Genomic DNA, 24210 nt, shown 5'->3' with positions numbered 1-24210 from the left:
CCTCTGCACCACCAGACAATTGATATAATGTCTACATGTTGTAGTGATTCCTTCACTATCCACCCTGTGGTTTCTTACTTCTTGATTTTGTAAACAAAAAAACTAAAAAAACAACAACCAAAAAGTGTCATATTTCAACATCTCCCCATGTAATGTCTCCCATTCAGATTTCACAATATTAGTGTCATTACACCTTCCAATTGTCAATGTCCACATCATCGGTGAGGCACCTAATGTTTTTTTTTTTGTTGCACTTAATGTTTACTTCATTTGTAGTGATTATTTATGTTCAAATTCCTGTGTTTCCTCACCAGCATTATGCACTGAGTGTCATTTCATTTATTTATTGAGTACAAGAGAAAATCAATGTCTACATTATTTAAGTTGTTTACAATTTCATGTATTTATAGTTTTGCATCAGGGATTTTGTTGTCCTAATTTTGTATACAATTTGTATTTTATTTATTTTAACATTAACTGTATGTAAATATCTGACCTCTTGACACACTATACAAGGAAGAAATATCATTTGTATGAGTTAAAATGTTATCACTGTATCATGTAATGGTGCTGACTGATGTTTTACACTAGAGGGCGTTATTGTATTGTACCAGACAGAACAGGGGTGTATTCATAACGGAAACCGTTGTGCAACGAAAACAAGACTTTCTATTGGACAAATTCAGGTAGGTCCCTCCCCGTTTCATTCCGTTTGCTTCCGTTTGGCTCCTAGAGTAAACGGTAAACGGTTTCCGTTGCAGAACTGGGTTGCGTTAAGCAGGGCACGACGTTGTGGAATGCTCAGATAGAAATATGTTATATAGAACAAGCATGCCTCTCTGACAAAGAAATCATGTCAGCTCTATTCATGACATTTCTATCTGAAGCATGCAACAGTTGCCTACTGAATCTGAACATAGATATTCTAACATAGAAATTCTATTTGGTATGGTACCGGATGCTGTTCATAATGACAGGGCATTAGTAAGCATAGAAATAGAATCTAATCGAGTGCTTCTATTTCTTTGGCATTAAGACACAGGCTGGAGAACAGAACAATAATAGCTAAAGAACAAGCAATATGTCCACAAACTCAGAATCATTCCCCTGGCTACAGCATGGAGCAAAACTAACCTATAGCCCAGCCCTTTTCTTTCAGGGTCTGTCTTGACATGTTTTTGTAGATCAACTATTGTATTTCTTTGGTATTGCAGTGTTTATACTGTATTAAAATGCAATACCACCTACTAGGATACCTTTGAGAACAAAACCTCAGGTCAAATCTCAAATGGCATCCTTATCTATATATAGTGTGCTACTTTTCCCCACAGCTTTGGGTCAAAAGTAGCGCACTTCTTAAGGAATAGGGTGCCATTCGGGACGAAACCTCGGTCACAGACCATGTGCATCTAGAAGTGTACAGATAGATCACTAGAGCATGCTTGTAATATAGTATGTATGGGTTGGATTGTACTTCCTGTCCAAATGCAGATGTCAGTCAGAGCATGAGGCTCAGATCAAAGGGACTTACTTATCACCCATAGAAACAGAATCTAAAGGGATTCTAGTTCTATGACATCACCACCACTCACCAATGACCTATCTATCCCATCTCTATGGAAACTAACCAACTCAACAGCAACAGATGAGTTTGTTCCTAACTAGTTCCCTGGCAACTAGTTAGTTCCCTGGCAACTAGTTAGTTCCCTGGCAACTAGTTAGTTCCCTGGTAACTAGTTAGTTCCCTGGCAACTAAAGGTTGCATCCCGATTCTCCACCCTTCCCTAAATGTGCACTGGTTCTTTTCCGTTCATGGATTGAAAAGGACTGGATTAAGAAATGTGGTGGAACCATCCACCAGACCCATGTTTTGTTTTGCTCCACAGGGAGTGTGGAAGTGTAAACTTGGGCAGAACTGGGACACAATAGAGGCCCATGTTTGAACAGTCTCCGTTAAATCCTCTGTAGCATTGGGGATTCCACTCCAACTTCACAGTCCACTCTGTCGGGATGACGCAGCAGGTTCCATTTGATAAGCTATAAAATGGCAGCTCCTTAATATATTAAGGTTTTATAGTGTTTATTTTGAATGTTCTGATCTCAGAATGTATTCTGTCCCATAAAGTCAAGCATTAACTTCATTAACTACTAGGTCTTATGCTGAATGACATCCAGACAGATGTCATCAAACGGATAAATAATTCATTGTTTTGTTGCCAATACAGCAAAAAGATCAATGCCCTCTGGTGACTGGAGAAATAGAGGGTCATTCTTGTATGTTTTCAAATTAGCCTGGTCCCAGATCTGTTTGTTAGTATTGTCTTACTAACTCCTATGGTCATTGTCAGGAACACCAATGTTTGGCAAGAGCGTTACAGACAGATCTGGGATCAGGCTCGTTTCCGTAATGCTGAATCAAAAACAGACTCCTACTTTATTAAAAAGAGAAAAAAAAAGACCTGTTTGTTTTATATTGCATTATGTATTGTATCTGTGTACAATAAATATATTTAAGAAGCAAATTAAGAAATAAATAAACGACTCACTGTTCAAAAACTGGCAATGTTTCAGTTTTGGTTATTAATGCAGAATTATTTTTAGAATAACGTAGCAGGGAACATTCCAGATAACCGAATGCATAGAGTAGACCCCCCACCCCACCCCACACACACACCACACAATGAAGCAACACAAAGACCGAGAATTTGAAGTTTGAGCATTTCACATCTTTATTTCTGTAGTTTATTTTAACAATGTGGTGGCACCCAGGTCTACAGTCTTTCCAAAAACGTGCACAAAAGATTTATTTCCTGCAAATAATAAAAAATAAATTCTGACTTCAGCAAAGAGCAGGAAACTAGTGTTAACCAATTTAAAACACCCTTTTCTTTGTCTAAGTTTCAGCTTAATAACGATCATCCATAATATTAGTTTCAGCTTAATAACGATCATTCATAATATATCTTAGTTTCTCTCCTCACACTTAGACACACACGCCTGTCATTATTCAGGATTCGATCCCCTTTGGTAGTTAAAACAAAAATATTTCCTCCATTTAAAACAAATATTGCAACTTTTTTTTTGTGGTAATTATCTTTAAAGAAAAATGAGGATCGTCCTCTCTGCTTCCTAGCCCTCGAGCAGAACCCCAACAACCTTCTGACCCCAGCAATATAGTCGGCATCCCAAATGGCACCCTCATTACGTTAATAGTGCACTACATAGGAACTAGTGTGCAATTTGGGACACATCCTGAACATGACACGGGGTAAAAGAGAAGATAGAAAAATAGGAATGACAAGGAAACAAAGGTTTAAGGTGAAATGTGTTTGTATGTGTTTTTAGAGCATTTTCCATGAATGCTAGTACTGTTAGGAGATATTTGTCATACCCAAAGCACCAGTAGTGACGACAACACAAGCTCCACATTTCCCCCTTTGGTGACAAACATTAAAATCAAGGTGAGTTTCTGCAGATATTCAATGAATAAATTGAGGGGTTTAAATATGCACGGGAAAAAAACAGTCAATCTATTTTTATTTTAGAGGCTTTTATTTATTTTTTCCTTTTCATTTTTAAAGAAGAAAAAAAAAATCTACCTTTTACAGAATTAAACCTTCAGAATATTCTCTGTCTTTTGTGACAGTGTAAAGACAGACAAGGAGAGCTTTCATTCCCCCCCCCAAAAAATAAATCTAAGAATAAATCATTTAAAAACTTTCAACACGGACTCAAAAAAGGGACCTAAAAACCAAATTGTTTTCTTCGTAAAAACAAACGAATGCAGATAAACAAGTTATTATTATTTTAAAATGGGTGGGTGGTGTGATTATTAAATGACAAAAAAAAAAAAAAAAACTATGTTGGATAGTTGCATTGACCACTAAAGGAGAGAGCTGAGTGATGGAACGATGAGTGGTAGAAGGTAAAATGTGTGTGTGTGTGTGTGGGGGGGGGGTTAGTGCAGATCACATCTATGCAGAGCCTGTTCTATCAGTTGGTCGCCAGTCCTGTTGCTTCAGATGAGAGCCTGGAGAGACACACATTGAGAGATCGAAGGGGGCAGAGAATAAGCCAAGCTGTGCATTTCAAATCAGACACGATAAAACCTTTTTACAATTCAAAACTTTTACAAACTCATCGAAAAGGTTCTTACAATTCACAATGCAAAAACATCTACCCCAATAGAAACAAACCCCCCTCTGTTGATTCAAATATCCAAATCAGCTGAGAGGATCCAGTGTCCTTGACATCACATCCAAATGCTAACAACTCATTCAACTTCGTTCCCATACTGTGAATTGTTGTCGCTGACTTCTGCCCAGTACTAAAGGATTATAAAGCAGTGGTGAGCAGCATTTGAGCTGGCCATGCAGTAGGTCTACGCCTCGATTCAATCATTCTAAACTACTTTACTTACGAAGACATCAATTTCCTGAAGTCATAAGAGAGGTCCAATGACCCAAAAATGAGGGTGATTTAAAATGAGATAACATATGATACTCGAGGATGAACTATTAAAGTGAGCATGACACCCAGCGAGACTACTTCAACATGTTACACTAAATGTGTTCAATCAAGGATATCAGCAATACAATAAACAGTTTACAACTAAATGCAACTAGCTACCACACATATTACCCAGGTATGGCAAAGTTCATATTCCAATCTTTTCCTCAGGATAAATGAAATCCAGTTTAAGATGTTAATACCTGAGCTTACAGAAAGAAGAGGAACCAACAACAAGATTTTAGTCAATAAGTCAGTCTGAGAACAGAGTGTCCATGCTGATGCAGAGTGTCGTTAGATTGAAAGAACAGGGACTCGAGAGTCCTTTAGTGAAGGTGACAAAACCAAGCAGTGGATCCACAACACATGGGGAATAGACCTCAGGCCACATCTGGGCATTTAGCTTTTTTGTGTGTGTGTGTGTGTGTGTGTGTGCTTTTTTTCCATTTTATTATTATTATTATTATTTAAAGTTAAGAAGCATGATGCACAGCCAGGTACAACGGTAGAGTAAGACCCAGTACAGACAACACTAAGCTTGACTACATCCCAAATAGAACCCTATTGGGCATAGGGCCATGGTCAAAAGTAGAGCACTATACAGTAAGTGTCATTTGGGACGTCTGTAGTGTTAGTAAGGGGAAAGCCTTCGCCTCTTAGACTTGGAACCCAGCTCTGGGGAGAGCTTTGGCTCAGGATTGGCTGAGTGGAGGGCCAGGAGGGGGAGGGGCTTAAGACTGAGCAGACTAGAGACACAGGGGATAGTAGGGGAGTCAGAGGGAGTGTCTGGAGGAACCAACAAGGACAGAGAGATGGAGGAAGGGGGCGCCAAACAGGAGGAAGAAGAGGAGGAGGAAGAAGCAGTAGAGGAAGTAGCAGCAGGAGAGGAGGTGGTAGTGGTGGAGAGAAGAGGAGGGCAGAGGAGGCTGGTGCTGTGGGTCTGTTCGGGGTTCGAGGAGGAGGGTTTAGAGGACTCTACGCTGTAGAAACAACAGAGACAAGGAAAAAGAGGGACAGTCGGGACGGGTTACAGGGAAGGCTGGTGAGTATGAAGGGAGAGATGAGGGGAGGGTGGGAGACAGACTGACAGTCAGGGGAGGGAGGGAGACAGACTGACAGTCAGGGGAGGGAGGGAGACAGACTGACAGTCAGGGGAGGGAGGGAAACAGACTGACAGTCGGGACGGGTTACAGGGAAGGCTGGTGAGTATGAAGGGAGAGATGAGGGGAGGGTGGGAGACAGACTGATAGTCAGGGGAGGGAGGGAAACAGACTGACAGTCGGGACGGGTTACAGGGAAGGCTGGTGAGTATGAAGGGAGAGATGAGGGGAGGGAGGGAGACAGACTGACAGTCAGGGGAGGGAGGGAGACAGACTGACAGTCAGGGGAGGGAGGGAGACAGACTGACAGTCAGGGGAGGGAGGGAAACAGACTGACAGTCAGGGGAGGGAGGGAGACAGACTGACAGTCGGGACGGGTTACAGGGAAGGCTGGTGAGTATGAAGGGAGAGATGAGGGGAGGGAGGGAGACAGACTGACAGTCAGGGGAGGGAGGGAAACAGACTGACAGTCAGGGGAGGGAGGGGGGAAACAGACAGTCGGGACGGGTTACAGGGAAGGCTGGTGAGTATGAAGGGAGAGATGAGGGGAGGGAGGGAGACAGACTGACAGTCAGGGGAGGGAGGGAAACAGACTGACAGTCAGGGGAGGGAGGGGGGAAACAGACAGTCGGGACGGGTTACAGGGAAGGCTGGTGAGAATGAAGGGAGAGATGAGGGGAGGGAGGGAAACAGACTGACAGTCGGGACGGGTTACAGGGAAGGCTGGTGAGTATGAAGGGAGAGATGAGGGGAGGGAGGGAGGGAAACAGACTGACAGTCAGGGGAGGGAGGGAGACAGACTGACAGTCAGGGGAGGGAGGGAGACAGACTGACAGTCGGGACGGGTTACAGGGAAGGCTGGTGAGTATGAAGGGAGAGATGAGGGGAGGGAGGGAGGGAGACAGACTGACAGTCAGGGGAGGGAGGGAAACAGACTGACAGTCAGGGGAGGGAGGGAGACAGACTGACAGTCAGGGGAGGGAGGGAGACAGACTGACAGTCAGGGGAGGGAGGGAGACAGACTGACAGTCAGGGGAGGGAGGGAAACAGACTGACAGTCGGGACAGGTTACAGGGAAGGCTGGTGAGTATGAAGGGAGAGATGAGGGGAGGGAGACAGACTGACAGTCAGGGGAGGGAGGGGGGAAACAGACTGACAGTCAGGGGAGGGAGGGGGAAACAGACAGTCGGGACGGGTTACAGGGAAGGCTGGTGAGTATGAAGGGAGAGATGAGGGGAGGGGGGGCAGACTGACAGTCAGGGGAGGGAGGGAGACAGACTGACGGGAGGGGGATGGGGGGAACAGACTGACGGAGTGGGGGGGGACAGACTGACGGAGGGGGTTGGGGGGGAGACAGTCTGATAGACAAGGCAAAAGGACAACTAGGCATATCAGCCGTCAGTGAGGACACGGGAAGATGACATCATTACAAGTCTGACTCATGTTTCTAGAGACAAGTGTTCGTATTTGAGACAGACAATGTTGCAGCCGGACTGCACAGAGTCGCTGAACTACAAATCACCTTGAATAACAAATAGCTACTCATTATGTGATCAAGACAAATGATTGTGTTCACCGTCTTGTTTTTAAACTGATGCCCTCAAAACACAGTGAACTATTCAGCAGAGAGCCAGTACAATAACAGTACATGATTTTAGAGGTTGGTGTTAGGAGGCGAGGAGGTCAGTCGAACACAAACACATTGTACTGTATTACTGGGAGGCGCCCAAATGTCAACGGCCCAAGTACAGTGGTGCGGGGTGGTGGGTTGATACCAGAAAGGTCATGGTAGAATACTGCGTTACTATAGTTCTGGAGAGCTGCAGGCTTCTGTTCCAACCCAGCTCTGTATTAGTTAGTGTTGGGCCAGATCAAAAGCCTGCTCCACCAACCAAGACCAGAAACTAATAGTCACGAATGTCCCAGAACCCAAAGACCACCGGTTGGAGGATTCCAGGAACCAGGAGGGACCATGCAGGAAGTGCTCCAACGGGGAAACAGTCATCCTAGGAATTTTGGGGAACGTTTCTGGAATTTTGCAACGGTCAGACTGACTGACTCCCTCTCCTGACTCCCTCTCCTGACTCCCTCTCCTGACTCCCTCTCCTGACTCCCTCTCCTGACTCCCTCTCCTGACTCCCTCTCCTGACTCCCTCTCCTGACTCCCTCTCCTGACTCCCTCTCCTGACTCTAGGAATAACAGATGTGGTATTTGATCGAACTGTGATGTTGTGTCTGACCTGGCGTTGATGAGGTACTCTGCCAGGCTGATGGAGGCAGCAGAACCAGTGATGGTGACCGGTCTGTCTGCGGAGCCATCCACAGGGTTGGCGATCTTTATCTGGGCACCCGACATCTGACGGATCTCATTGATCTTAGAACCCTGGCGACCGATTATGCAGCCAATCAACTAGAGGGAGGGGAGGAACAGGAAATCAGTTAAGCCAATCAACTAGAAAGAGGGAGAAAACCAGGTAGTCAGTTGAGCCAATCAACTAGAATGGATGTGATTGACAGTTTGAACTGTCCAACCACTTAAAATGGGCGGGTCAGAGTCGTCACTGTGGAAATACTTACATCATTTGGAATGGTCATCTCATGGGAACTGGTCTGGGCAGACGCATCCATCCCTCCTAAATCAACAGGACAAAAATACAACAATGTAGAAATAAACAACCAGGACCAAGAGGAACGTGGGACTATTCATTATATTAAAACACTGTTAATGTAGTGTCATTATATTAAAACACTGTTAATGTGGTGGCATGTGGGACTATTCATTATATTAAAACACTGTTAATGTGGTGGCATGTGGGACTATTCATTATATTAAAACACTGTTAATGTGGTGTCATTATATTAAAACACTGTTAATGTGGTGTCATTATATTAAAACACTGTTAATGTGGTGTCATTATATTAAAACACTGTTAATGTGGTGTCATTATATTAAAACACTGTTAATGTGGTGGCATGTGGGACTAGTCATTATATTAAAACACTGTTAATGTGGTGGCATGTGGGACTATTCATTATATTAAAACACTGTTAATGTGGTGGCATGTGGGACTATTCATTATATTAAAACACTGTTAATGTAGTGGCATGTGGGACTATTCATTATATTAAAACACTGTTAATGTGGTGTCATTATATTAAAACACTGTTAATGTGGTGTCATTATATTAAAACACTGTTAATGTAGTGTCATTATATTAAAACACTGTTAATGTGGTGTCATTATATTAAAACACTGTTAATGTAGTGTCATTATATTAAAACACTGTTAATGTGGTGGCGTGTGGGACTATTCATTATATTAAAACACGGTTAATGTGGTGGCATGTGGGACTATTTATTATATTAAAACACTGTTAATGTGGTGGCATGTGGGACTATTCATTATATTAAAACACTGTTAATGTGGTGGCATGTGGGACTATTCATTATATTAAAACACTGTTAATGTGGTGGCATGTGGGACTATTCATTATATTAAAACACTGTTAATGTAGTGTCATTATATTAAAACACTGTTAATGTGGTGGCATGTGGGACTATTCATTATATTTAAAACACTTAATGTAGTGTCATTATATTAAAACACTGTTAATGTGGTGGCATGTGGGACTATTCATTATATTTAAAACACTTAATGTAGTGGCGTGTTCATTGAAACAAAATGTTACAAAACAGGAGATGAAGCCTTCGTCAAGGAGTTTGTTTCTATCAGGGTGACACACGAACGATGACCGTAGCAGCCAAAACATTGGTCTTTCACAACCTGTTGCCTTCATGAATAAAACATATTTTTTTTTTTTTAAAGCATCAAATATCTTGAGTGAAACCTACTGCTGATCTCATTTTGGTCCCAACACACCAGTTCTGAGCGCAGTGGTTTACAAAACCTTTTAAAAACTGTATTTCTACAAGCGAGTGTATCGTCAAGTCCCCAGTACCTTGGAACCCTGTGTTGTTGGGGCCCATGGGAAAGGGGCTCTGCTGCATGGCCAGCTGGTGGAGCTTGGTGAGCTGTGGAGAGATAGAGGCAGAGGAAGACTGTGAGGGTAAGAGATGGGGCGGGGGGAGGGGGGAGAAACGGGCAAAGAAGCATGGTCAGTACAGAAACCATTTCATTCACCACAACATTCATCCAGACATGTATAATAGTAGATGAGGTCGTGCTCATTGGGTACCAAACACCTACGTGAGAATACTGTTCATTGACTACAGCTCAGAGTTCAACACCATAGTGCCCATGAAGCTCATCACTACGCTAAGAACCCTGGGACTGAACAATTCCCTCTGCAACTGGATCCTGAACTTCCTGACGTGTCCAATAAGAAATGCTACTTCACTATTGGCAAAACCTTTTTTTTTTTGCCAATAGTTGCAATGCATGGCGTAACCTCGTGAACAAGAGCCAGTTGTCTTGACCAGTTAGCGCATGTTATCCACAAACTGTTGCTCTAAAATGGACGATTGTTGCGTGGCTTTGGGGAATCATTCTATTCATTTATACTCCACGGTCTTTCCACTGCAGCTCAGGACAACTCGGGACTCCGTTTGGAATGGTTTCTTAGTCTTCTGGCGGATGGATAGGACAGAACGTATGTAGTCTCCCTCTCTCTCCTGGGCCCCGACCAAAACCAACCAGGCATAACCAACACAGTATCACCGAGGCAGTAATAAAAGGCTCATCCTGAACTAACACCTCAATCCTAAACCCATAGTGATATGCTGAGGTGGTGAGCTGTCAATACACCAGCAAAACTGAAAGGATAGGTAGAGTAGAGTAGAGATGGTAGATCAGAGAGGATAGGTAGAGTAGAGATGGAGACAGGATAGGTAGAGATGGAGACAGGATAGGTAGAGTAGAGATGGTAGATCAGAGAGGATAGGTAGAGTAGAGATGGAGACAGGATAGGTAGAGATGGACAGGATAGGATAGGTAGAGTAGAGTAGAGATGGTAGATCAGAGAGGATAGGTAGAGTAGAGTAGAGTAGAGATGGTAGATCAGAGAGGATAGGTAGAGTAGAGATGGAGACAGGATAGGTAGAGATGGAGACAGGACAGGATAGGTAGAGTAGAGTAGAGATGGAGACAGGATAGGATAGGTAGAGTAGAGTAGAGATGGTAGATCAGAGAGGATAGGTAGAGTAGATGGAGACAGGATAGGTAGAGATGGAGACAGGACAGGATAGGTAGAGTAGAGTAGAGATGGAGACAGGATAGGTAGAGTAGAGTAGAGATGGAGACAGGATAGGTAGAGTAGAGTAGAGATGGAGACAGGATAGGTAGAGTAGAGTAGAGATGGAGACAGGATAGGTAGAGTAGAGTAGAGATGGTAGATCAGAGAGGATAGGTAGAGTAGAGTAGAGATGGAGACAGGATAGGTAGAGTAGAGTAGAGATGGTAGATCAGAGAGGATAGGTAGAGTCGAGTAGAGATGGAGACAGGATAGGATAGGTAGAGTAGAGTAGAGATGGAGACAGGATAGGTAGAGTAGAGTAGAGATGGTAGATCAGGGAGGATAGGTAGAGTAGAGTAGAGATGGAGACAGGATAGGATAGGTAGAGTAGAGTAGAGATGGAGACAGGATAGGATAGGTAGAGTAGAGTAGAGACAGGATAGGATAGGTAGAGTCGGGTAGAGATGGAGACAGGATAGGATAGGTAGAGTAGAGTAGAGATGGAGACAGGATAGGATAGGTAGAGTAGAGTAGAGATGGAGACAGGATAGGATAGGTAGAGTAGAGTAGAGATGGAGACAGGATAGGATAGGTAGAGTAGAGTAGAGATGGAGACAGGATAGGATAGGTAGAGTAGAGTAGAGATGGAGACAGGATAGGATAGGTAGAGTAGAGTAGAGATGGAGACAGGATAGGATAGGTAGAGTCGGGTAGAGATGGTAGATCAGGGAGGATAGGTAGAGTCGGGTAGAGATGGTAGATCAGGGAGGATAGGTAGAGTCGGGTAGAGATGGAGACAGGATAGGATAGGTAGAGTCGAGTAGAGATTGAGACAGGATAGGATAGGTAGAGTCGGGTAGAGATGGTAGATCAGGGAGGATAGGTAGAGTCGGGTAGAGATGGTAGATCAGGGAGGATAGGTAGAGTCGAGTAGAGATGGAGACAGGATAGGTAGAGTCGAGTAGAGATGGAGACAGGATAGGATAGGTAGAGTCGAGTAGAGATGGAGACAGGATAGGATAGGTAGAGTCGAGTAGAGATGGAGACAGGATAGGATAGGTAGAGTCAGGTAGAGATGGAGACAGGATAGGTAGAGTAGAGTAGAGATGGTAGATCAGGGAGGATAGGTAGAGTCTAGTAGAGATGGAGACAGGATAGGTAGAGTAGAGTAGAGATGGTAGATCAGGGAGGATAGGTAGAGTCGAGTAGAGATGGAGACAGGATAGGTAGAGTAGAGATGGTAGATCAGGGAGGATAGGTAGAGTCGAGTAGAGATGGAGACAGGATAGGATAGGTAGAGTCGAGTAGAGATGGAGACAGGATAGGTAGAGTAGAGTAGAGATGGTAGATCAGGGAGGATAGGTAGAGTCGAGTAGAGATGGAGACAGGATAGGATAGGTAGAGTAGAGTAGAGATGGAGACAGGATAGGATAGGTAGAGTCAGGTAGAGATGGAGACAGGATAGGATAGGTAGAGTCGAGTAGAGATGGTAGATCAGGGAGGATAGGTAGAGTAGAGATGGTAGATCAGAGAGGATAGGTAGAGTAGAGTAGAGATGGAGACAGGATAGGTAGAGTAGAGTAGAGATGTTAGATCAGGCAGGATAGGTAGAGTCGAGTAGAGATGGAGACAGGATAGGTAGAGTCGAGTAGAGATGGAGACAGGATAGGTAGAGTAGAGATGGTAGATCAGAGAGGATAGGTAGTGTAGAGATGGTAGATCAGGGAGGATAGGTAGAGTAGAGATGGTAGATCAGGGAGGATAGGTAGAGTAGAGATGGTAGATCAGAGAGGATAGGTAGCGTAGAGATGGTAGATCAGAGAGGATAGGTAGAGTAGAGATGGTAGATCAGAGAGGATAGGTAGAGTAGAGATGGTAGATCAGAGAGGATAGGGACACAGGAAGCATCAATGGAAAGGTGACAACAGAACATTACTTACGTCTGGCTGGGGTATGGCATGCTGTCCTTGAACTGCGTACGCCTGAAACAACAGCAACAACGTGTTCACAGGCATCCCATCAACATCGTGATACAGACACAAGAGCCACTTCCACACACACAGAGCATCTCAAATGGAACACTACAAATTAAACTTTATTAGTTACATGTGCCTATTACAACAGGCGTAGTAGACCTTAGTGAAATGCTTACTTACAAACGCTTAACCAACAATGCAGTTTTTTTTTTTAAAGTAACAAGTAATTAAAGAGTAGCAGTAAAATAACAATAGTGAGACTATACACAGGGGGGGGCTAGTTAGTTGAGGTAATATGTACATCTAGGTAGAGTTATGAAAGTGACTGTGAATATGCATGAGTAAAAGAGGGGGAGAGGACAATGCTAATAGTCTGGGTATCCATTTTATTAGCTGTTCAGGAGTCTTATGGCTCGGGGGTAGAAGCTGTTTAGAAGCCTCTTGGACCTAGACTTGGCCCCCACCACCACCACCTCTGAACCCTCTTAATAAGTACACGGGTAGAGGAGGAGGAGGATAACAGAACGTTGTTTTCTTCTCTAAGCAACCCCCCCGCGTCCCCTTTCAAGCACCGGTAGTTTGAATAAAATACAAATATATCAAACATACCTGTCCTCCAGCAAAGATGACAGGGGATCCTGAAGGTTTGGGTCGGTACGGGATGGTGACCCCCTTAGGGGGAGACTGTAGGACACACAAGAGAGAATGGGTTCAATTCAACAACTGCTTTCAAAAACTTTTTGTAGAATTGAGCAAGAGATACTATTACCAAAGAGAATGGAAGGGTAATTTCTTAATGAAGAAAATGTATATTTATGATGAATTAAATAGATGATCTGAGGATATTACTTACACTTACCTCGAGCATAACGACACAGATCTGCTTGACACACTCGATAATGGACTGAGGCGTCCCTGCGATAGTAATGGCCCGTTCTGTAGAGTTAGGAAGCATGTCCCCTGCCACCTGTACCTGAGCACCTGTCGACTAGAGAGGACAGAGCGAGAGAGGACAGATAGAGGACAGAGAGAGAGGTTGACTGGTCTGGACTTCATTTGCTACAATGTGCAAATAGCCTTGTAAGTTCAAAAAAAGTCGTATTGATTTTTGCCGTTTCCTGATGGCTCCTCTAGTAGATAGAAACCAGAGTAGATCTCTCGCTCTCCCTCCACCCACCAGTGTTACTGACAGCTCCTCTAGTAGATAGAAACCAGAGTAGATCTCTCTCTCTCCCTCCACCCACCAGTGTTACTGACAGCTCCTCTAGTAGATAGAAACCAGAGTAGATCTCTCTCTCTCCCTCCACCCACCAGTGTTACTGACAGCTCCTCTAGTAGATAGAAACCAGAGTAGATCTCTCTCTCCCCCTCCACCCACCAGTGTTACTGACAGCTCCTCTAGTAGAATGAAACCAGAGTAGATCTCTCTCTCCCTACACCCACCAGTGTTACTGACAGCTCCTCTAGTAGATAGAAACCAGAGTAGATCTCTCTCTCCCCCTCCACCCACCAGTGTTACTGACAGCTCCTCTAGTAGAATGAAACCAGAGTAGATCTCTCTCTCTCCCTACACCCACCAGTGTTACTGACAGCTCCTCTAGTAGATAGAAACCAGAGTAGATCTCTCTCTCCCTCCACCCACCAGTGTTACTGACAGCTCCTCTAGTAGATAGAAACCAGAGTAGATCTCTCTCTCCCTCCACCCACCAGTGTTACTGACAGCTCCTCTAGTAGATAGAAACCAGAGTAGATCTCTCTCTCTCCCTCCACCCACCAGTGTTACTGACAGCTCCTCTAGTAGATAGAAACCAGAGTAGATCCCTCTCCCCCTCCACCCACCAGTGTTACTGACAGCTCCTCTAGTAGATAGAGCTCTACTCTGGTCTCTCTCTCTCTCTCTGTCTCTCCCTCCACCCACCGGTGTTACTGGGAGAATTAATTGAATCCCTAAAGACATCTGCTAGGCAGTGAATAGGTCCCATAAGAATTAAAACATTTAGGGATTATAATCTGTCGGCATTTTCGTTTGCTTTAATATCTCTTTAAAATGTATTTTATATATGGCATTGATCATGTCCATTATTTTTAATTGAGATTCTATATATCGATTGTGTTTCAAGTGATGATCAGGGGTCAGTTGTTTGGGATTCCATTCTACATCCTCCTTTATAGGCTACTACCAACCTCTCTTATTTCTTTGATCTTGCAGCCCCCCTTGCCGATGAGGGAGCCACACTGGCTGGCTGGCACCACGATGCGTAGGGTGACCGGGGGCTTGCTGGTGGCCGTGCTGTTCGTCATGGAGCTGCTGATGTCCTGGGAGACAAAGGGGGGGGGGGGTTAAAAATACATATAAATAAACGGATTACTTTACTCTCCAGCTCCACCTTTAACCACAATGGTTGATGGATATGAGGTGTTCAGTCATTGAGGACAACTAGAACTTGACATACAAAAACAAGATAATTAAAAACATTTTATATTAACTTCCATTTTTCTTAAAAGAGCAGCTGAACACGTCTCCAGTCTGTTCATCTATCCCGCACCTTGGCTGGACTGAGGAAGCAACATCATATTTCCTACAGGTGCCATAACGACAAATGAACAGTCTGTCCGATCTAGTACAGTGTTACCGCAAGTTACCTCTTCCAGCTTTTCGATGATCATGGAGAATGCTTTGAAGATGGCGGTGGTGGGGCCTGCCAGAGTGATGATCCTCTCAGGACAGTTCCCCTCTGAGATGTTAATGCGAGCCCCGCTCTGGAAACCACAGGGGAGACGAGAAATTAGGCATCGAGGAAACATGACTTTCTAGCGGCAGCATATGCACAAACAAAAAACAACGTGTGTGCGCTTCTCACCTCTTCTCTCATCTTCTTCACAGATTCACCTTTCTTGCCGATGATGCTTCCGACTTCCTAAAAGAGAACAGATGATTTTTTAGGCTATATACAGGGGGTACTGGTACAGAGTCAATGTGGAGGCTATATACAGGGGTAGGGGCTACTGGTACAGAGTCAATGTGGAGGCTATATACAGGGGGTACTGGTACAGAGTCAATGTGGAGGCTATGTGGAGTCAATGTGGAGGCTATATACAGGGGTACTGGTACAGAGTCAATGTGGAGGCTATATACAGGGGGTACTGGTACAGAGTCAATGTGGAGGCTATATACAGGGGTACTGGTACAGAGTCAATGTGGAGGCTATATACAGAGTCAAGAGTCAATGTGGAGGCTATATACAGGGGGTACTGGTACAGAGTCAATGTGGAGGCTATATACAGGGGGGTACAATGTGGAGGCTATATACAGGGGGTACAGAGTCAATGTGGAGGCTATATACAGGGGGTACTGGTACAGAGTCAATGTGGAGGCTATATACAGGGGTGGAGGCTACTGGTACAGAGTCAATGTGGAGGCTATATACAGAGTCAATGTGGAGGCTATATACAGGGGGTACCGGTACAGGTCAATGTGGAGGCTATATACAGTACAGAGTCAATGTGGAGGCTATATACAGGGGGTACTGGTACAGAGTCAATGTGGAGGCTATATACAGGTGGTACCAGTACAGAGTCAATGTGGAGGCTATATACAGGGGGTACTGCTACAGAGTCGATGTGCAGGGGCACCGGTTAGTCAGACTAATTGAGGTAGTATGTACATGTAGTTAGAGTTAAAGCGACTATGATAAACAGAGTTGCAGCGTAAAAGAGGAGTTTGGTCATTTGAAAAGATCACGTGGACCATTAATAGGGGTGGTTTGGCGAACCATGTTTAAATGGGTAACCTGGTCTGAGAGCTCTAGACTTGTGTTTGCTCGCCGAGCTTAAATGCCTGAGAGGCTTTAGCTCAGCGGGCCAAAACATTCTAGTCACACCCTGCTGTCACCTGCTCTGGGAGGTCACACACAGTGCCCGTGCATCAGCAATCGAAAGGTCATGGTGACATTGCCTAGCCTTTATCTCTGTGGGCTAACACTCAAGTCGCACCTGCTGTGTGGCGGTCACTCACCTTGCCGTGCATCAGCAATCGAATGGTGAGGGTGACATTGAGTCCTCCTTCAATCACACCGGAGTCCATAATTAGTACTGGATGGGAGAAGCTGTAGTTTAAGGGTCAAAACTGGGGGTCTTTGGTCACAAAGATGGGATCTGGAGGTCGGACAAGAGAACAGTAAGACATTTTAGAATAGTGCATAGGATGAAGAGTATAGGGCTGAGGGTCGAGCAGGAGAACAATTGAGTATAGAATGTGAGATCAGTGAAAAGTATAGAATAGCTGGGTTTTTGGTTTTTACCCATCAGCCTTTTGCACACTAACACCAAATAGCTAGCTATTGATCTCAAGAAACTTGATAGCATATTACGGTTTAGCAAGAGGGTCTCTTAAACTATGGGTAGGAAACACAAAGTGGGCACTGGGCATGTAAGAGGTGGGGCACGAGTTACGAGAATACATCTATAAAATCACACGCCATTTATTTTTCCATTTGGGTCATGGGAGGACGTTACATTTTCAAATTGTGTCTAGAGCTGAAATAATTTAAGGACCCTGTTTTACAAGTAAGCTGCTAAAAAAAAAAACATCCAAATAAATGCCATTTCTTTCAGCAACAGCAGCTTTTAGTTCTAAAAACGGATTGCCATTATTATAAGAGGGGAAATAAATTAATTTGCAAAAACGAGAATTTAGTCAAATATCTGAACTCCATGGTAGTATCGTGTGGAGTTGAGATATGATTGGCAAACAAGAATGGGGCCTTCTAGTGTGAGGCTGTTTGCACGCATGATCATTATTAGTACTAGATCATGAGTCATGCACAGTAACTTGCCTTTAGGCTAAAAGTAACAATCTAACTTCGTTATAGTGGTCATCATAGCAATGATTCATGTTCACGTGCATCTTTTAAGTTTGCTAGTAACTAAAGCACATTGCTGGCGAGAGATGCATTTCGCTAGTTAGCATGTTAGGCTAACAAGCTGGTTTAATAGTCCCCCCCCCCCCAAGAGTGAATCCCGAGCGAAACAAACTTGCAGTTCAAGTTCGTGAATTAATAAGACAACATGTTCGATTACTTGGCTGCAATGAATTCAATTTCACTCATGAATAGCTGGGTGCAGTTGAGCCTCACCGGCCGGCGCCCTCCGTGCTAGCTTCATGACCTAGCATAGCATACTAATTGGGTGGCTATAGGATCCGTGTGTGGAGCATGTGGAGCTATATCGTTTGAATGACTGTCCACTTGACATTCACGCTAGCAAATATATATATATATTTTTTAAAGAATATACATCGGTTTCATATTGGCTACGCACACCCTAACACTGATCATTTACAAATAAACACGCGTAAATAGCAACCAAATGACTGATAAATCAGCTCGTGCTGGCTTTATTATGAGCTGCGTGCAAGTACTGCGGCCTGGCAAATCCACGTGAAGCCTGGCTGTGCGTGCTACCAGCTAGCCGGATGCAAGATGCGGTGTGCGTTTCTTTACATTTTATTGCACACGTATATATATAGAGAGAGATATATTAAATGTTCTTACCTGATCCGTGTTTTGAGATGTGTTGTCGGGGGGAGGGTGGGGTAGAAGGGGAGAGGTTCGGGAGGGTAGAAACCCAGGGGAGAGTTTTAAAAGGATTCGGGGAAGAGGGAAGAGTGATAGCGTGAGATCGGGCGCTCCACTGCTTTACACAAAGACAACAGAAGTAGAAGGTCTGAACTTCCCCCTTTCAGCGAACCCTCCCACAGCCACGATAAACCCGCCTATCTGGTTACAAAGAAACTGCGCACAAAGTTACAGTAGGTAATGTTGAATGCGACGTTCCGAAGCTATGCATGTTGCAATTCGCTGCTACAATGTAACAAACTACTCGATAATGTGTTCACGTGGATACAAACGTAGCCAATATTTGTCTCTGTCAGAGCTGAAATATAAAGTCAAACCGATACTTTTTGTGATGTAAATACAGTACTTCAAAAAACAAAACAATCAATCCAGTATTAAAATAAATATTTATTTGTTTTTTTTTTTACTGGGGAAATTCCACACATCTCGCTCACTCGCTCAGCTATAGCCTATATATTATTTATAGTTGTAAATATAATCAACCATTTGAAATATTACTTATCATCAGTGTAAAGTCATAATATTATACATTATAGTGCATATCCGCATGACTGTGCACACATTCATATGCCTATATCCCTAAAATGTTAAGACTATGGGAAGGCATAATTGTGTTCATTATACATACTTTTGTTACAGTGTTATACAATTAATGTTCAAATCATTTTACAATCAATTTTTTCCCATTCTTAATAATTAAAGTAGTACAATTTAGGTAGAGGAAGAGGCCATTTTCCCCCATTTAATTCAAGGATGTCTTTTCCGACACTGTGTTGGATGTTGTTAGTGACGTCACTCCTCGTCGCTGCTGCTGCTGCTGCTGCTGCTGCTGAAGAGTGCTGGGGGGGGGGGAATTGAACATTTAGGTCATTTAGCAGACTCTCTTACCCACAGTGACTTACAGTCAGTTCATTCAACTAGGTAAGACAACCACATAACAGTTGTCAGTTCATCAATAAGGAAGTTATCAGTGAAATCCGTGCTAGTAAGAGCTAGTACATGACAAGTTGTCTCGACGACTGAATAAAGAAAGGAGGCATCACTCACACAACCCCACCAATGAAACAAGAAGAAAATAGGTGGACAGAACCTCGGAAACCCAGAAATAAAAATCACATCAGATGCTCAATTAAGTCCTGGGGGTAGACATTTTTAAAAGATACAGGCAGCTCTACCCCCTCTCAGGCAAGCCTCACTCTCTCACAACAAAACAGGCAGGGTGACAGCTCTACCCCCTCTCAGGCAAGCCTCAATCTCTCACAACAATGTAGGCAGGGTGACAGCTCTACCCCCTCTCAGGCAAGCCTCACTCTCTCACAACAATGTAGGCAGGGTGACAGCTCTACCCCCTCTCAGGCAAGCCTCAATCTCTCACAACAAAGTAGGCAGGGTGACAGCTCTACCCCCTCTCACAACAAAACAATAACATTTTTGACAGCAGGATGAGAAACGATATACTCACACAAATAAATAAAAAGTTTGGTACACACACACATGATTAGTTCTCAGGGCAATAGCATCGATTTCCAGTCTTCCTAGTCGTGTGATGAACAAAACTTGTGAGTATGTTAACGCAAAGCAAACAGGTCAGTACAAATACCTCAGAGGGGACCAGACTTAACTCAGAGTACACACAGCGGCTTGATCCCAAATGGCACCCTATAGCACTACTTGTGACCTGGGCACTATAGGGAATAGGGTGCCAATTGGGAAGCACAGAGTGAGTCATGGTACCATCAGTGGGAGGTACAGTCACCTGTCAACTGCACTCAAAATCCACAGACCCTCCCTGTTATTGATTGACACACAGACACACAAACAAACAAACACAGAGAGACACCCACCTTCCTGTGGCCTCCATGATGCTTCAGGTGTTTGTCGGCTTTGTGCGCCTTCTTCCCCTTCGCCTTCTTCATTTTTTTGTGTGCCTTGTGTCCAGTGACTCCCATCCCGAATCCCGCCACACCCCCAGCCATGCCGGGATGCATGCCCCCGGGGTAGACTCCACCTGGATGGACCCCACCAGGGTAGGGCCCTGGGTGAACTCCTGGGTAACCAGGTGCACCTGGTCCAGCTGGATAAGGCTGTTGTCCTCCTGGGTATTGTCCATAAGGCATGGATCCTGGAGGCATGGCTGGATTCATACCAGGGGCCATACCGGGGGCCATACCAGGGGCCATACCAGGGGCCATACCAGGGGGATAAGCAGGGTTTGTGCCAGGTGCGTACATGGGGTTCTGGCCTTGAGGGTGTGCTGGGTTTGGACCAGAAGCGAATCCAGGGTTGTAGGCTGGGGGGAAGGCCGGGTTCTGGCCAGGGGGACCTGAACAGGATTTCATAAAGGTTGTAATATATCCGACTGATATAACTTTGGCGATAACATGAAGATAGTTATGGCATAATATAGTATTAATATATTCTACCTACCTTGGTTAGGCCACATGTTGTGCCCTGAATATGAATATGAAAAAGTGATGATCTCCTGGAAGAAACAAAAGTACTTTAAACAAACGAATAGCAGAAAGATAAATGATATGCAACTTATTCATAGTCCAGTTATTATATAGCCTATTCTAATGATAGCAACATCGAGTGGATGTATCACAACCACATTCCCACGATACACATAACATGAACAGGTTAGTCCACTATAGAGCTTGGCCAATTATAACAAAATATCGACAAGTTACTATTCAATAATATGATTCTATAAGAAATACTGTCGATTATCCTATTGTAGATAACACATTTAATGCTTATCAATGATCTGCAGTTTGACTTTCATACCTGCGGTAGCTTCTTGATGTCGATCTGAGAAAGTTTCTCACGAATTCGTTGCTGTTTCTCTTCCGGATAGGGGTGTGACTAGCAAGGAAATACAATCCTCGGAATTGGCAAGCAAGCCCCGCCCGTCAATAAAATGTTACGTGTACTCTCTCACCAGTCTCTTCGATATTATTTATTGCGATGATGCGCTTGTATCGTTGGTAATGGATAGGTAGACACACCTAGGGAATTCAACTCAACAATACTGAATTGTAGGCTATTGCACAATTGGACATTAGAGTCAAGTGGATTTCAATAGGGTACTGTATGTGCGTAAACGTGTCGTAAAAGATGTGCTTATCATCAGACAACCCCATAACATGTAGGTGTGCAGTATGTGAACACAACTCTATGGGTAGGCCTAATGGACAGAATGCGTAAAAGTGTCGTAAAAGATGTGCTTGTTGTCAGACAAACCCATAACATGTAGGTGTGCAGTATGTGAACACAACTCTATGGGTAGGCCTAATGGACAGAATGCGTAAAAGTGTCGTAAAAGATGTGCTTGTTGTCAGACAACCCCATAACATGTAGGTGTGCAGTATGTGAACACAACTCTATGGGTAGGCCTAATGGACAGAATGCGTAAAAGTGTCGTAAAAGATGTGCTTGTTGTCAGACAACCCCATAACATGTAGGTGTGCAGTATGTGAACACAACTCTATGGGTAGGCCTAATGGACAGAATGCGTAAAAGTGTCGTAAAAGATGTGCTTGTTGTCAGACAAACCCATAACATAATGAACATACGTGCTAAAGTAATGTGCGAGAAGATAACATATGACGCGTAGACAAAGTTCAGATTCTGCAGTCTTGAAGATTCCATAAGCGCCAAAAAAAATGAGCAGTGTTTCAATCGAATTGGGTTTCTCAATGTCTAGGCTATTGCAGTGATTTGGTCCCTTTATCGTACTGTATATATATTTAAGGGAAAGATCTAGTCAGTTGTACAACTGAATGCCTTCAACTGAAATGTGTCTTCCGCATTTAACCCAACCCCTCTGAGTCAGAGGGGTTGGGTTTGGGTTAACTGGTGGGTTAACTGCCTTGCTCAGGGGCAGAACGACATATTCTTACATTGTCAGCTCGGGGATTGGAGCTAGCAACCTTTCGGTTACTGGCCCAACGCTCTAATCACTAGCTAGTTTACCTGCCGCCCCTCCTCACCAAGGTAAAATGTGTTTTATATAGGATATTCGGATTTCTCTTATCTATAGCTATTGAACATGACTATGAGATGGTATATTCTGAATCAGGGTGGATGTAGAATAATCCACATCTTTTTTAAATACTTTTTAAAATAATACGATTTCTGTTTTTTAAATCTTCAAAAGCTCCTAGACAAAGTGTGCCATAACTATGAAAATTATACACTACATGGCCAAAAGTATGTGGACACCCTTTCAAATGAGTTAGATTCAGCTATTTCAGCCACACCCATTGCTGACCGGTGTATAAAATCGAGAGAACCGCCATCTCCATAGACAAACATTGACAGTAGAATGGCCCGTGATGAAGAGCTCAGTGACTTTTAACTTGGCACTGTCATAGGATGCCACCTTTCCAACAAGTCAATTCGTCAAATGTATGCTTTTCTAGAGCTGCCCCATTCGACTGTAAGTGCTGTTATTGTGAAGTAGAAATGTCTAGGAGCAACAACTGCTCAGCCGCGAAGTGGTAGGCCACACAAGCTCACAGAATGGGACCGCCGAGTGATGAAGCGCAAAGCGAGTAAATTTTGTCTGTCCTCAGTTGCAACACTCACTATAGAGCTCCAAACTGCCTCTGGAAGCAACATCAGCACAAGAACTGTTCGTCGGGAGCTTCAAGATGTCACAAGCCTAAGAAGTGTTGTAAAGCTCACCACCATTGCACACTGGAGCAGTGGAAACTTGTCCTCTGGAGTGATGAATAACGCTTCACCATCTGGCAGTCCGACAGAAAAATCAGAGTTTGACGGATGCCAGGAGAACGCTACCAGCCCGAATGCATAGTGCCAACTGTAAAGTTTGGTGGAAAGGGAATAATGGCCTGCAGCTGTTTTGTCATGGTTCGGGCTAGTCCCCTTAGTTCCTTTGAAGGAAAATCTTAATGCTACAGTAGACAATGACATTCTAGACTATTCTGTGCTTCCAACTTTGAGGAAGGCCCTTTCCTGTTTCCACATGACAATGCCCTTGTGCACAAAGTGAGGTCAATACAGAAATGTTTTTTAGAGATCGGTGTGAACTTGACTGTTCTGCACAGAGCCCTGACCTCAACCCCATTGAATACCCTTGGGATGAATTGGAACGCCGACTGCGAGCCAGGCCTAATCGCCCAACATCAGTGCCCGACCTCACTAATGCTCTTGTGGCTGAATGGAAGCAAGTCCCTGCAGCAATGTTCCAACATCTAGTGGAAAGCCTTCCCAGAAGAGTGGAGGCTGTTATAGCAGCAATGTTCCAACATCAAGTGGAAAGCCTTCCCAGAAGAGTGGAGGCTGTTATAGCAGCAATGTTCCAACATCTAGTGTAAAGCCTTCCCAGAAGAGTGGAGGCTGTTATAGCAGCAAAGGGAGGGACCAACTCAATATTAATGCCCATGATTTTGGAATGAGATGTTTGACGAGCAGGAGTCCACAAAGTCCACAAAATATTGTCCACATAGTGTCCACATATTATTTACAAGGTGTCCACATAGTGTCTACAAGGTGTCCACATATTGTCCACAAGGTGTCTACATAGTGTCCACATATTGTCTACAAGGTGTCCACATAGTGTCCACATATTGTCCACAAGGTATCTACATAGTGTCCACATATTGTCCACAAGGTGTCCACATATTGTCCACAAGGTGTCCACATATTGTCCACAAGGTATCTACATAGTGTCCACATATTGTCCACATAGTGTCCACAAGGTGTCCACATATTGTCCACAAGGTGTCCACATATTGTCCACAAGGTGTCCACATAGTGTCCACAAGGTGTC

The 24210-nt window shown here is 44.0% G+C and overlaps 2 protein-coding genes across 9 annotated transcripts; both read right to left on the bottom strand.

Moving 5' to 3' along the window:
- Window positions 1-2704: 2704 nt before the first annotated feature.
- On the bottom strand, window positions 2705-18617 carry LOC124002534 (poly(rC)-binding protein 2-like). Of its 8 annotated transcripts, none has more exons than XM_046309993.1 (12): window positions 18330-18617; window positions 16793-16932; window positions 15639-15695; window positions 15421-15537; window positions 14962-15093; window positions 13631-13765; window positions 13387-13461; window positions 12742-12783; window positions 9569-9668; window positions 8187-8248; window positions 7850-8019; window positions 2705-4030 (listed from the first exon to the last, which is right to left on the bottom strand). In XM_046309993.1, the coding sequence occupies exons 2-12, from the start codon at window positions 16859-16861 to the stop codon at window positions 3994-3996; spliced, it is 996 nt and encodes a 331-aa protein (XP_046165949.1). In that variant the 5' UTR covers window positions 16862-16932; window positions 18330-18617; the 3' UTR covers window positions 2705-3993. The 8 variants fall into 8 exon arrangements, with proteins under 8 accessions (XP_046165949.1, XP_046165951.1, XP_046165953.1 ...); XM_046309995.1 differs by having other exon boundaries at window positions 8187-8242; XM_046309997.1 differs by having other exon boundaries at window positions 9569-9641.
- Window positions 18618-18780: 163 nt separating this feature from the next.
- Window positions 18781-21305, bottom strand: prr13 (proline rich 13). The gene is made up of 4 exons (XM_046310001.1): window positions 21201-21305; window positions 20841-20895; window positions 20258-20736; window positions 18781-19252 (listed from the first exon to the last, which is right to left on the bottom strand). The coding sequence occupies exons 2-4, from the start codon at window positions 20854-20856 to the stop codon at window positions 19103-19105; spliced, it is 645 nt and encodes a 214-aa protein (XP_046165957.1). The 5' UTR covers window positions 20857-20895; window positions 21201-21305; the 3' UTR covers window positions 18781-19102.
- Between the last annotated feature and the right edge of the window lie 2905 nt (window positions 21306-24210).

This window comes from Oncorhynchus gorbuscha, linkage group LG18 (assembly GCF_021184085.1).
Source record: "Oncorhynchus gorbuscha isolate QuinsamMale2020 ecotype Even-year linkage group LG18, OgorEven_v1.0, whole genome shotgun sequence".
Lineage (NCBI taxonomy): Eukaryota > Metazoa > Chordata > Actinopteri > Salmoniformes > Salmonidae > Oncorhynchus > Oncorhynchus gorbuscha.
The sequence above is the reverse complement of the archived record's forward strand: the minus strand, read 5'-3'. Positions and strand labels throughout refer to the sequence as shown.